At 63.4% G+C, this 13,867-nt stretch overlaps 2 protein-coding genes across 2 annotated transcripts; both read left to right on the plus strand.

Moving 5' to 3' along the window:
• The first annotated feature begins 1,283 nt into the window (after window positions 1-1,283).
• Window positions 1,284-10,967, plus strand: LOC309604274 (B-cell receptor CD22-like). Its single transcript, XM_082339209.1, is given in 14 exon segments — window positions 1,284-1,350; window positions 2,016-2,366; window positions 2,906-3,214; window positions 3,825-4,085; window positions 4,546-4,806; window positions 5,958-6,221; window positions 7,585-7,635; window positions 7,638-7,850; window positions 7,968-8,231; window positions 9,567-9,666; window positions 9,781-9,859; window positions 9,962-10,065; window positions 10,167-10,224; window positions 10,488-10,967. Coding segments are annotated over 14 exon segments (2,547 nt in total). The 5' UTR covers window positions 1,284-1,313; the 3' UTR covers window positions 10,683-10,967.
• Window positions 10,968-12,058: 1,091 nt separating this feature from the next.
• Window positions 12,059-12,997, plus strand: LOC309604272 (free fatty acid receptor 3-like; the record flags this gene model as incomplete). The annotated part of the gene is made up of 1 exon (XM_082339207.1): window positions 12,059-12,997. One exon carries the CDS (start codon window positions 12,059-12,061, stop codon window positions 12,995-12,997), a length of 939 nt encoding a protein of 312 aa, XP_082195333.1.
• Between the last annotated feature and the right edge of the window lie 870 nt (window positions 12,998-13,867).

Genomic DNA, 13,867 nt, shown 5'->3' on the forward strand with positions numbered 1-13,867 from the left:
CAAACGTTTGGGTCGATTGAACAAAACCCGCCCGGACGCCCGGGTCCTCCAGCCGTCAAGTTCAAGTTTGGGGGGCGTCAGGTGAGAGGGGACCATTGATTGGCCCGGACGCCTGGGTCCCTTCGGGGCATCTATGGGGTGGTGGGACACGGACGTCTGGGTCCCTTCGGGGCACCTATGGGGTGGTGGGACCCAGCTACTTGGGTTCCTTTGGGGCAGGAGGTCCATGGGGTGGTGGGACATGGACGTCTGGGTCCCTTCGGGGCACCTCTGGGGTGGTGGGACATGGACGTCTGGGTTCCTTTGGGGCAGGAGGTCCATGGGGTGGTGGGACACGGACGTCTGGGTCCCTTCGGGGCACCTCTGGGGTGGTGGGACATGGACGTCTGGGTTCCTTTGGGGCAGGAGGTCCATGGGGTGGTGGGACACGGACGTCTGGGTCCCTTCAGGGCACCTATGGGGTGGTAGGACCCAGATACTTGGGTTCCTTTGGGGCAGGAGGTCCATGGGGTGGTGGGACACGGACGTCTGGGTCCCTTCGGGGCACCTCTGGGGGCGGTGGGACCCAGATACTTGGGTTCCTTTGGGGCAGGAGGTCCATGGGGTGGTGGGACACGGACGTCTGGGTCCCTTCGGGGCACCTATGGGGTGGTGGGACATGGACGTCTGGGTTCCTTTGGGGCAGGAGGTCCATGGGGTGGTGGGACACGGACGTCTGGGTCCCTTCGGGGCACCTATGGGGTGGTGAGACCCAGCTACTTGGGTTCCTTTGGGGCAGGAGGTCCATGGGGTGGTGGGACACGGACGTCTGGGTCCCTTCGGGGCACCTCTGGGGGCGGTGGGACCCAGATACTTGGGTTCCTTTGGGGCAGGAGGTCCATGGGGTGGTGGCACCCATGGGGTGGTGGGACACGGACGTCTGGGTCCCTTCAGGGCACCTATGAGGTGGTGGGACCCAAACGCCTGTGTCCTTTTAGGGACTTTATGGGGTGGTGGGACCCGGACCCCTGGGTCCCCTCGGGGCAGGAGGTCCATGGGGTGGGGGTGGTGGCACCCAGACACCTGGGTCCCTTTGCGAAGAGGGAAGGAAGTGGGCTCGACTGGCTTCGAGCGGGGGAGGAGGCTGGGAACCCGGACGCCTGGGTCCCTCCTGTGTCTCAGAGGGGCGGGTGAAGGAGGCCGAACCCGGACGTCTGGGTCCCCTCGGACGCCCGGGTCCCCTCCACCGGACACTTGGGTGTCCCGTCCGTCCCCCCGTTCCCCCCCCCAAGTTGACGCTTTGACCTCCTCGCTCAGGTTTGGACGCTGCCGACATGCGGCTCTTCATCTGCCTCCTCTTCCTCATCCCAGGTAGGGACCTTCCCCGGCTGCCTACGTCCCCTGGGGGAGGGGGAGGAGCTGGGGGGGGGGTCATGGTGGGGGAGGAGGGGCTCCTTCTGGTCTTTGGAGATGGAGAAGGTGATGGATAGGGTTCCCCAGATGCCTGGGTCCCCAAAACACCTGGGTCCCTGGATGCCTGCATCCCCCGGAAGCCTGGGGCCATCTGGTTTTTGGGGTTGAAGGTGCCTCCAGAACATCTCCATCCCTGGACACCTGGGTCCCCGCACACCTGGGTCCCCGACCACCCGGGGCCCCGGACACCTGGGTCCCCAAAACATCTATGTCCCTGGGTGCCTTGGTCACTCATCTGCCTGGGTCCCTCTGGCCTTTGAGGTTGAAGGCCTCCTCAGAACATCTCAGTACCCAGACATCTGGGTCCCTGGACACCTGGGTCCCCAACCACCTCGGTCCCTGGCCTCCTGGGTCCCCAAAACACCTGGGTCCCCGGACGCCTAGGTCCCTCAGCGGCCTAGGTCCCTCTGTCCTTTGGGGTTGAAGGTGTCTCTAGAACATCTCCATCCCTGGACTTCTGTGTCCCTGGATGCCTGGGTCCCCGATCACCTGGGTCCCTGACCTCCTGGGTCCCCAAAACACCTTGATCCCCCAAACACCTGGGTCCCTTACGGTTTCTACAGGCTCCCTCTCCACCTGCCGTAACCCGGTGACGGGTCCAAATGAGGTGACGGCCGCCTTGGGTTCCTGCCTCCACATCCCCTGCCGCTACAGCCTGTGCGAAGAGGGAACGAACGTCCGGCTCCGTTGGCTCCATCGACCCAGTTATGATCAGAAGAAGAAGGAATTTAAGGGGCAGAGCGTGACCGAACTCCGATGGACCCCAGGAACCACGGATGGTGACTGTAGCCTGGTCCTACAACACATCCAAGCCCACGACGCCGGCGAATACGGCTTGCGGTTGGAGGCCGATCCCGTGCGTCAGCCCAACAACAAACTGCTGTGGATGCACCGCGTCACCGTCAACGTCACCGGTAGGGACAGGCAGCTGCCTGCCACCCCCTTGTCCGTCCCCCTCCGTCCCCCTCGTTGTCCCACCAATGGTCCCCCTTTGTCCTGCCCATCGTCACCTCCTTGTCCCCCCGTTATCCCCATCTTGTCACCCCCTTGTCCCCCATCACCCCATAACGTCCCCCCTCATCCCCCTATCACCCCATATCGCCCCCCATTGATCCCCCCATTATCCCCCCCCTTGCCCCCCCATTATCCCCATCTTGTCCCCCCATTGACCCCATACCGTCCCCCCTCGTCCCCCCATCACCCCATATCGCCCCCCCATTGATCCCCCATTATCCCCCCCTTGTCCCCCCATTATCCCCATCTTGTCCCCCCCATTGACCCCATCTTGCCCCCATCACCCCATATCGCCCCCCATTGATCCCCCCATTATCCCACCCCTTGTCCCCCCCATTGACCCCATCTTGCCCCCATCACCCCATATCGTCCCCCCTCGTCCCCCCATCACCCCACATCGCCCCCCTTTACCCCCCCCCCCCACTAACGCCTCTCGCAGACTCCCACCCCGGTCCCCGCCTATGGCCGGACCCAGCCCCCCTCACCGAAGGCCACCAGACCGCCCTTGGGTGCTGGGTGCCCCTCGCCTGCCCCGAAGACACCCTCACCTGGAAGGGACCCATCGTCAATGCACCGGGGGTCAAGAAGGAGACCTGGACCCCCCCGGAGACCGTCACGTCCCACCCGGTTCTGGGCAACCTCTTGACCTTCAAGCCTCTTTGGTACCACGATGGGTCCCTCCTGGAATGCATCCTCCTGGGACGCGATGGAAAGATCAGCGAGGTGTCCCAGCATCTCCAGGTCAACTGTGAGAGATGGGGTGGGGGTCCTTGGGGGGGTTATGGGGGGGACCCTGGTGGGTTATGGGGGTCCCTTGGGCTCCTGGGTTCCTCGGGCTCCTGGGTTCCTCATCTAAGGGTCTTGGGGGGGCTGCAGATGATGCTGGCCTGGGTGTCCCACCATCTTTAGGTGCACTTTGAGATATTGGGGGGGGGTCCTTGAGGGTTATGGAGGTCCCTGGGGGGGTTATGGGGGTCCCATGGATGCCTGGGTTCCCCGTATGGGGGCTGTGGGGAGTCTTGGGGGGGGCTATGGGTGGCCCTAGCATGGGTGGCCCACCAGCTTCAGGTCCAATGTGAGACGTTGGGGGGTCTCTGGGGGGTCCCTGGGGGGTTATGGGGGTCCTACAGACTGCTGGGTCCCCCATGTGGGGATTATGGGGGGTCTGGGGGGCTATGGGGGGTTCTGGGTGCGCATAGGGGGCTGGGTGAGGTCCCTTGAGGGACCTATGGGGGCTATAGGGGTCCTGGGGTTGGCTGGGGGGGAGCCCTGGAGGGATTTTGGGGGTCCCTGGGGTGTTTATGGGATTCTAGAGGTGCGCGTAGGACCCATACTGGTCCATACTGGTCCCTCCCCAGACGCCCCGCGGGACGTGCAGGTGGAGATGACGCCATCGTCCCCCGTCCACGAGGGTGGGGAGGTGACGCTGAGCTGCCGGGACTCGGCCAAGCCCCCCTCCCACACCTACACCTGGAGCTTGGACGGCCGGAGCCTGTCCCACAACACGGCCCAGGTCCTCCTGCGGCCAATCCGGGCCGCCGATGGTGGCTCCTATCGCTGCCGGGCCATCAACATCGCGGGGGGAACCGAGTCGCAACCCGTCACCCTCGAAGTCTACTGTGAGTGGGGCAAGATGGCGGCGGAGGGGGGGGGCAAGATGGCGGAGGTGGGGGGGGCAAGATGGCGGTGGAGGGCGTGGCAAGATGGTGGCCTGGGGGGACCTGCCAATCACCCTTAGCCCCACCCCATGAGGCACCTGTCCATCACCCTTAGCCCCACCCCATGAGGCACCTGTCCATCACCCTTAGCCCCACCCCTGAGGCACCTGTCCATCATCTTTTGTGCCACCCCATGATGAAACTGTCAATCATCCTTAGCTCCGCCCATCAAAAACCTGTCAATCATCCTTTGTCCCACCCCATGATGAAACTGTCAATCACCCTTAGCCCCACCCCATAAGTCACCTGCCCATCATCCATCACCCTACCCCGTGAGGCACCTGTCAATCACCCTTCGCCCCTCCTCTTTCTGGCCCTGTGGGCGTGGCCAGAACCTCTCCCAACCAATGACCGCCCACAGACCCCCCACGCGACGTACGGGTGGAGGCGACGCCACCGTCCCCCGTCCACGAGGGCTGGGAGGTGACGCTGAGCTGCCGGGACTCCTCCAACCCCCCGTCCCAAACCTTCTCCTGGAGCTTGGAGGACCAGATCCTGTCCCACACCACAGCCCAGGTCTTTCTCCGTCCCACCAAAGCCACGGATGGTGGCTCCTACAGCTGCCAGGCCACCAACAGCTTAGGGACGGCCAAGTCCCTCCCCACCACCCTTGAGGTCTACTGTGAGTGGGGCAAGATGGCGGTGGAGGGTGGGGCAAGATGGTGTCGGGGTGGTCAAGGCGGCGGTGGGGTGGTTGAGGTGGCCACGGGGTGGTTGAGATGGTGGTGAGGTTAGTCAAGATGGCGGTGAGGTTAGTCAAGATGGCCGTAGGTGGTCAAGGTGGCCACAGGGTGGTCAAGGTGGTGTTGGGGTGGTCAAGATGGCAGTGGGGTGGTCAAGATGGCCACGGGGTGGTTGAGAGGGCCACAGGGTGGTCAAGATGGTTGTAGGGTGGTCAAGATGGTGGTGAGGTTAGTCAAGATGGCCGTACGTAGTCAAGATGGCCGTACGTAGTCAAGGTGGCCACAGGGTGGTCAGGGTGGTGTTGGGGTGGTCAAGATGGCCACGGGGTGGTCAAAGGGGTGGTGAGGTGGTCAAGGTGCTGGGGGAGGGAGGCAAGATGGTGGTGATGTGGCCGTGGTGGCCATAGAGTGGTCAGAATGGTGGCAGGGTAGTCAAGGTGGCTATAGATGGTCAAGATGCCCATCAGGTAGTCAAGATGGTGGTGATGTGGCTATGGTAGCCGTGGTGTGGTCAAGATGGTGGTAGGGTGGTCAAGATGGCCATGGGGCGGCCAAGATGGTGGTAGGGTGGTCAAGATGGCCGTAGGGTGGTCAAGATGGCCATGGGGCAGCCAAGATGGTGGTAGGGTGGTCAAGATGGCCATGGGGTGGTCAAGATGGTGGTAGGGTGGTCCAGATGGCCATGGGGCAGCCAAGATGGTGGTAGGGTGGTCAAGATGGTGGTAGGGTGGTCAAGATGGCCATGAGGTGGCCAAGATGGCCATAGGGTGGTCAAGATGGCCGTAGGGTGGCCAAGATGGCCATGGGGCAGCCAAGATGGCCATGGGGTGGTCAAGATGGCCATGAGGTGGCCAAGATGGCCATAGGGTGGTCAAGATGGCGGTAGGGTGGTCAAGATGGCCATGGGGCAGCCAAGATAGCCATGGGGTGGCCAAGATGGCGGTAGGGTGGTCAAGATGGCCATGGGGCAGCCAAGATGGCCGTAGGGTGGCCAGAGCAGCCAGAGGATGGGGGTGTGGCACGTGGTCCTTCAGCCAATCCCCTTTAGCCCCGCCCCTTCCCCTTAGCCCCACCTCTTCCCCCTCCCTAGACCCTCCCCGAGAAGCCACCTTGGAGACCCTGACCTCTCTACCGGCACTGGTGGGTTCCCGCGTCACCTTACGCTGCGCCCTTGGCTCCGCCCACCCCGCTCCCTCCTCCATCCAATGGCATCGCAACAACCGCTGGGAGGTCGACAGCAGCGGCCCCACCTTCAGCTTCGCCGCCGACCCCGCCCGCGCCGGCGCCTACCGTTGCATTGGCCGAAACCCTGCCGGCTCCGCCTCCTCCCCGCCCTTGGCCGTCGTCGTCTGGTGTGAGTGGCGCTTTCCGGCCCCGCCCCCTCCAATCGCTGGTGGCCATTTTGGGGGTCCCACGGGGGGGGGGGGGAGGGGTGGTTTCAGAGGCCCCTCCCCCAGTTTCCCCCCCGCAAAATGGCGGTTTTGAACCCCCCCCCCAACGATAATTTTGGGTCCCCCACACCCCGAATGATGGTTTCAAGCCCTGCCCCCGGCAGTTTTAAGCCCCTCCCAGCCCTAAATGACAGTTTCAAGCCCCGCCCAAAACTCTTTTTTTAGCCCCCCCAACCCCTAATACCAGTTTTAAGCCCCCCCCAAGCCCTAAATGACAGTTTCAAGCACCGCCTAAAGCTTTTTTCTTAGTCCCCCCCAACCCCTAATACCAGTTTTAAGCCCCCCTAACCCCTAATACCAGTTTTAAGCCCCCCCAACCTCTAAATGACAGTTTCAAGCCCTGCCTAGAGCTTTTTTCTTATTCCCCCAACTCCTAATACCAGTTTTAAGCCCCCCCAAGCCCTAAAAGACAGTTTCAAGCCCCGCCTAAAGCTTTTTTTTAGCCCTCCAACCCCTAATACCAGTTTTAAGCCCCCCCAAGCCCTAAATGACGGTTTCAAGCCCCGCCTAGAGCTTTTTTCTTAGTCCCCCCAACCCCTAATACTGGTTTCAAGCCCCTCCCAACCCATAAATGACAGTTTCAAGCCCTGCCTAAAGCTCTTTTTTTAGCCCCCCCAACCCCTAATACCAGTTTTAAGCCCCCCCCAAGCCCTAAATGACAGTTTCAAGCCCCACTTAAACCGCTTTTTTTAAGCTCCTCAACCCCTAACACCAGTTTTAAGCCCCCCCCAACCCCTAAATGACAGTTTCAAGCCCTCCCTTAAGCTCTTTTCAGCCCCCCCCAACCCCTAATACCGGTTTCAAGCCCCTCCCAACCCCTAAATGACAGTTTCAAGCCCTCCCTTAAGCTCTTTTCAGCCCCCCCCAACCCCTAATACTGGTTTCAAGCCCCTCCCAACCCCTAAATGACAGTTTCAAGTCCTCTTTTACGCTCTTTTCAGCCCCCCCAACCCCAAATACCGGTTTTAAGCTCCCCCCCAACCCCTAAAAGACAGTTTCAAGCCCTGCCTTGAGCTCTTTTCAGACCCCCCCAACCCCAAATACCGGTTTCAAGCCCCCCCCCCAACCCCTAAATGACAGTTTCAAGCCCTCCCTTAACCTCTTTTCAGTTCCCCTCAACCCCAAATACCGGTTTTAAGCTCCCCCCTAACCCCTAAATGACAGTTTCAAGCCTCCCCCCGAGCTCTTTTGAGCCCCCCAACCCCTAATACCGGTTCCAACCCCCCCCAACCCCTACTAACAGCAGCTTCTCTCCCCCCTACCCAGACCCCCCCAGGGCCGTACAGGTGCTGCAGAGCCCGAGGGGTCCGGTGGTGGCGGGAAGGGCCCGGTGCAACTCCACTGCCAAATCGGAGCCGCCGAACCCCGCGAATTCACCGTCACTTGGTTCAAAAACGGGCAGGAGCTGCCTGTACCTACCCCCGACCTGCTCCTGCCTGGCCCCGAGCCTGCCGACGCCGCTGCCTACGCCTGCCAGGCTCGAAACGACGTGGGGGTCACCCGCAGCCCCGCCGTCACCCTCGATGTCCGCTGTGAGTCGTACCCCAAAATTCCCCGGGGGGGCGGAGGGGACACCCAGGCATCCGGACCCCCCCCCCCCCCAAAAAAAAAAAAAAAGGGGGGTCCGGGTGCTGATGGTTGCGCCGCAGTCGGCCCCCAAGGGGTGGAGTTGGTGCCGGATCCGAGCCGAGAGGTGGAGGAGATGACCGACGTCACCCTACGGTGCCGCACCGCCGCCCGCCCCCCGCCCACCGCCTTCGAGTGGTTTAGGGATGGGCGACCCCTCGGCCAGACCCCCGAGGGATTTTGGGTAATCCACGCAGTGAAGACCCAAGCGTCCGGGCGCTATCGGTGCCGCGTCACCAATGACATCGCCACCGCTGACTCCTCTGATGTCATCGTCAGCGTCTACTGTAAGGGACCCAGGCGTTCGGGCCCCCTTGGGGCACCCCTGCCCTATGGGACCCACACGTTCAGGACCCCCTTGGGGCACCCTTGACCCATGAGACCCCTTGGGGCACCCCTGCCCTATGGCACCCCACATGTCCGGGACCCCCTTGGGGCACCCTTGACCCATGAGACCCCTTGGAGCACCCCTACCCTATGGGACCCACACGTTCAGGACCCCCTTGGGGCACCCCTACCCTATGGGACCCCTTGGAGTACCCCTGCCCTATGGGACCCCCTTGGGGCACCCCTGCCCTATGGGACCCACACGTTCAGGACCCCTTGGGGCACCCCTACCCTATGGGACCCCTTGGAGCACCCCTGCCCTATGGGACCCACACGTTCAGGACCCCCTTGGGGCACCCCTACCCTATGGGACCCCTTGGAGCACCCCTGCCCTATGGGACCCACAAGTTCGGGACCCCCTTGGGGCACCCTTGACCCATGAGACCCCTTGGGGCACCCCTGCCCTATGGGACCCACACGTTCAGGACCCCCTTGGGGCACCCCTACCCTATGGGACCCCCTTGGGTCACCCCTGCCCTATGGGACCCACACGTTCAGGACCCCCTTGGGGCACCCTTGACCCATGAGACCCCTTGGGGCACCCCTGCCCTATGGCACCCACATGTCCGGGACCCCCTTGGGGCACCCTTGACCCATGAGACCCCTTGGGGCACCCCTGCCCTATGGCACCCACATGTCCGGGACCCCCTTGGGGCACCCTTGACCCATGAGACCCCTTGGAGCACCCCTACCCTATGGGACCCCCTTGGGTCACCCCTGCCCTATGGGACCCACAAGTTTGGGACCCCCTTGGGGCACCCTTGACCCATGAGACCCCTTGGAGCACCCCTGCCCTATGGGACCCACACGTTCAGGACCCCTTGGGGCACCCCTACCCTATGGGACCCCTTGGAGCACCCCTGCCCTATGGGACCCACACGTTCAGGACCCCTTTGGGGCACCCCTGCCCTATGGGACCCCTTGGGGCACCCCTGCCCTATGGGACCCACACGTTCAGGACCCCTTTGGGGCACCCCTGCCCTATGGGACCCCCTTGGGTCACCCCTGCCCTATGGGACCCACACGTTCAGGACCCCTTGGGGCACCCTTGACCCATGAGACCCCTTGGAGCACCCCTACCCTATGGGACCCACACGTTCAGGACCCCTTTGGGGCACCCCTGCCCTATGGGACCCCTTGGGTGCCCCCTGCCCCATGGCACCGAGGCACCCAGGGCAGGTTGGGTGACGGGTGGGAAGGGACCCAGGCATCCAGGCCTCCCCTCTGCCCCACAGACTCCACCGCCACCATCCTCCGTAAGACATTCCTGGGTCTCGGCGTGGGGCTGAGCATCTGCCTGGTGCTGGGCACCCTTGGGTGCTTCCTCCGCCGCCGGTGAGCTGGGAGACCCAGGTTTCCCTCTTCCCCCACCCCACCCCAGGGGGTCCCAAGCCTTCTGGGGGGTCCCAAGCCTTCTGGGGGTCCCAGGCATCCGGGACGTCTCCGTAGGTGGCGGCAGCGGCAAATGGCGGCCGATGAGGAACCTGTGGTAGAACCATCAGGAACCTTCTTCCTCCGCAATAAAAAGGTAGCCCACCCCCCACCCCGGACCCTTGGGTCCCTCTTGGGTCCCTCTTGGGTCCCTGGGACCTCCAGGTGCTACTTGAGGGGGTCACCCACCTTCCCGTAGCCCCGGACGCCTGGGTCCCCCCGTCCTCCTCGTGATCCTGATGACACCGACACCATCAGCTACTCGTCGTTGCTGTCACCTCCCGGGTCTGGCTCTGTCCCCAGGTAACCCCCACCCCACCCCCATCCCAGAGGGGACCCAGGCATCCGGGCACCCTTGACCAACGCCACCCCCTCCTTTGTCACCGTGTCCCCCCCCACCCCAGGCTGCGAGGGGACACCGTTGTCTACACTGTCCTCAAGAAGAACGAGGGTGCTGCAAAGGTACCTGTGTCCTCCATGTTCCACTGTGTCCCCCGTGACGTCCCCCGTGGTCCCAGTGTCCCTCATGTCCTCCTCGACGTCCCCAATAACCTCAACGTCCCCCTTGATGTCCCCATACCACCGTTGACGTCCTCCTTGATGCCCCTGATGTGTCTCGTATCTCCAGAAAACTCCACGTCCCCCCTGTCCCCAATAACCTCAACGTCCCTCACGTCCTCCTCGGTGTCCCCAACCCCTGTCACAGCCACCGTCCATCCCCGCAGGCCACCGAAGGTCCCGACTATGAGAACGTCGCACCAGGTCCCAGCAACAGAGATAGAGCCAGGGATGGGGACAGGGATGGGGACAGGGATGGGACACTGGTCTACGCCGCTCTGGCCCTGTCCTCCCTGGGGACACCACGGGAACAGGCCGGGGACGTTGGGGACACTGTTGAGTACACGGCCCTGCGGCACTGAGACCTTGGGGACACCAAGGTATGGGGAAACGGCCACCACGGGGACACCATAAAACATCCCAAGGGACACGAGAACATGGCCACCACGGGGACACGAGAACATGGCCGCCATGGGGTTCACAGACAAATGGGGACACTGAGGACATGGTGGTGGCCATATCAGGGTGCCGGCCACCATAGAGGACGTGCCACAAGCGTGGCCACCACCATGGCCACCACCAACCACCATGGGGGACATGGTACCCCAGGGGACATGCCACAACCATGACCGCCACCCCCATGGGGACATGCCACCACCACCTGGGGCCACCAGGGACATGGCCACCACCACCACGGCGGACTTGCCAGGACACGGATGGTCACATGCCACCCCCCCCCAATAAAATAATCTGGATTAATTAATTGGTCTGGGTCCCTTGGGGGGAGGGGGTGGCACCCGGACACCTGGGTCCTCTCCTGTCGCGACCGGTGGCCGGTGGTTGGTTGGTTGGATGGGGGGGGGAGGGGGTCAGGGCGGAAGGGGGAGGAGTGGCGGCCCGGCCGCCTGGGTCCCTTGGGTGGGGGGGAGGGAAGAGGAGGGGGGTGCTGGGGGTATTTATGGCCATCGGTTCCTCCCTGCCACCCTTCGTCCGTCCGTCCGTCCGTCCGTCCGTCTGCTGCTACGGTAGGGCTCAACCTCTTCCTCCACCGCCCCTGAACTTCACCCACCCCAAGGACAACCTCCCCCCACCCCCAAAGATCCCCCCCTCAACTCAGGGACCCCCCAAAGACCCCATTTCCAATCAGGGACCCCCCCACCCACCTCAGCTCCCCTGTGGACACCCCCAAAGACCCCACGTCAAGGCCAGGGACCCCCCCCCCCCAACTCAGGTCCCCCGAGGACCCCCCCCAAAGACCCCAACCCAGGGACCCACCACCCACCCAGCCCCCCAGGAACCTCCCAAAGACCCCACTTCCAACCAGGAACCCACCACCCACCTCAGGTCCCCCAAGGACCCCCCCAAAGACCCCAACCCAGGGACCCACCACCCACCCAGCCCCCCAGGAACCTCCCAAAGTCCCCACTTCCAACCAGGAACCCCCCACCCACCTCAGGTCCCCCGAGGACCCCCCCAAAAGACCCCAACCCAGGGACCCACCACCCACCCAGCCCCCCAGGAACCTCCCAAAGACCCCCCCACCTCCAACCAAGGGACCCTCTCCCCCAACTCAGGTCCCCTATAGAGCCCCCCCCAAAGACCCCAACTCCGAGAGCCACCCCCCACCCCACTGAACCCCCAGTAGACCCAACCACCATTGGCCAACTCACCTGAGCCCTAGAAGATCCTGGCCCCCCATTGGCTGCCCCATCTCAAAGGGCAGCAGATCCTAGCCGCCATGTCAGCCCCACCTTTTGCCATCAACCACCGCCTGTGCTTGGGGGTCTACACGGGCGCCTTCGCTTTGGGGCTGCCCCTCAACGTGGCAGCCCTGGTGGCCTTGGGGACGGTGGCCCGGCGCCGGCGCCTCCTGCCCGCCGACGTCCTCCTCCTCAACCTGACCGTTGCCGACCTAGCGCTGGTGGCCTCCTTGCCCATCCGCATGGCCGAGGCGGCGTGGGAGGCCACCTGGAAGCTTCCACCGGCCCTCTGCCCGCTCTTCGTCTTCCTCTTCTTCACCAGCATCTACCTCACCATGCTCTCCCTCACCGCTCTCAGCGTCGACCGCTACCTCGGCGCCGCCTTCCCCGTCCAATACCGCCGGCGCCGACGGGCAACTCACGCTGCCGTGGCCGCTGCCGGCTTCTGGGTGGCCTCTTTGGCTCACTGTAGCGTGGTTTACGTGGCCCAACCCAACGCGGCGGTCAACGGCACGGCATGCTACACCCGTTTCGCTGGTCCTCAGCTGGCCACGCTCCTGGCTCTCCGCCTGGAGATCTTCCTGGTGCTCTTCTGCCTACCCTTGGCCATCACCGCCTTCTGTTACGGCCGCTTGGTCTGCATCGTGGTCGCCCTCCCCACCACGGCGCCGGGTAGGAGGCGCCGAGCGGTGGCCCTGGCATTGGCCACGGCCGTGGCCTTCATCCTCTGCTTCGCCCCCTTCAACGTTTCCCACGTGGTGGGGTACCTACGGCGGGAGAATCCACCCTGGAGAGCCTACGCCGTGCTGCTCACCACCCTCAGCACCTGCCTCGACCCTCTCATCTTCTGCTTCTCCTCTGCCGCCCTACGACAGGGGCTCCGGCAGGTTTGGGCCACGGTGGGACTCGGCCGCCTCTGCGCCAGGTGCCGGCTGCCGGTGGGACAAAGCGAAGGTCCGGCCGAGGTGACGACGTAGAGGAGCTGGAGCATCTTCACCTCGAAGGGCAGATGGGGCCGAGCCGCTGCCGCGTTGGGGGCTTAAGCCCTGAAAGAGCCCGACGTTGGACGTGGCTTTGGGGGGGAGGGGGGCACCTGGGTGTCTGGGGACGCTCTTGGGTGAGATGAGGTGGTGTTTGGTGGCCGGAACAAAGCAACGCTGAAGCTTTGAGCCAAAAAAAGCTTCCTTGGGCTTCCGTGGGTGGGGTGGGGTGAGTTGGGTTCAGTTGAGGCGTTGGGTTAAGCTGGGTTCAGTTGAGGCGTTGGGTTGAGCTGGGTTCAGTTGAGGCGTTGGGTTGAGCTGGATTCAACTGAGATCTTGGGTTGAGCTGGGTTCATCCAAGATCTTGGGTTGAGCTGGGTTCAAGTGAAGCGTTGGGTTGAGCTGGGTTCAACTAAGATCTTGGGTTGAGCTGAGTTCATCGGAGATCTTGGGTTGAGCTGGGTTGAGTTGGGTTCAAGTGAGACGACGGGTCGAGCTGGGTTCGTCGGCTTGAGTTGTTCCTCCATCCCTACTCCCTTCCCATCATCCCCTCTCCCAGTTTCGAGGTCATGGGCAGCGGCCAATGGGTGTGTTCTTCTTCTGGCTCTCTTCCAGGAGAGCCAATTGGGTGAAAGTAGGAGGTGGGGAGGGTGGGGACCCAGACACCGGGGTCCTCTCCTGGTTCTGGAGCCAAGTAGGTGAACGTAGGGAGATGGGGGTGGGAATCCGGGTGCTTGGGTCCTCTCCAAGCTCGAGGAGAGCCAATCAGGTGAAAGGAGGTCATGGGGTGTGGGAAGGGGGATGCTTGGGTTCTTCTGCTCCCATAATGCCCTGGGGCTGAGCTCCTACCCCTTGTCCCCATTCATG

Source organism: Platalea leucorodia (assembly GCF_965183815.1).
Source record: "Platalea leucorodia genome assembly, contig: HAP1_HAP1_SCAFFOLD_549, whole genome shotgun sequence".
NCBI lineage: Eukaryota > Metazoa > Chordata > Aves > Pelecaniformes > Threskiornithidae > Platalea > Platalea leucorodia.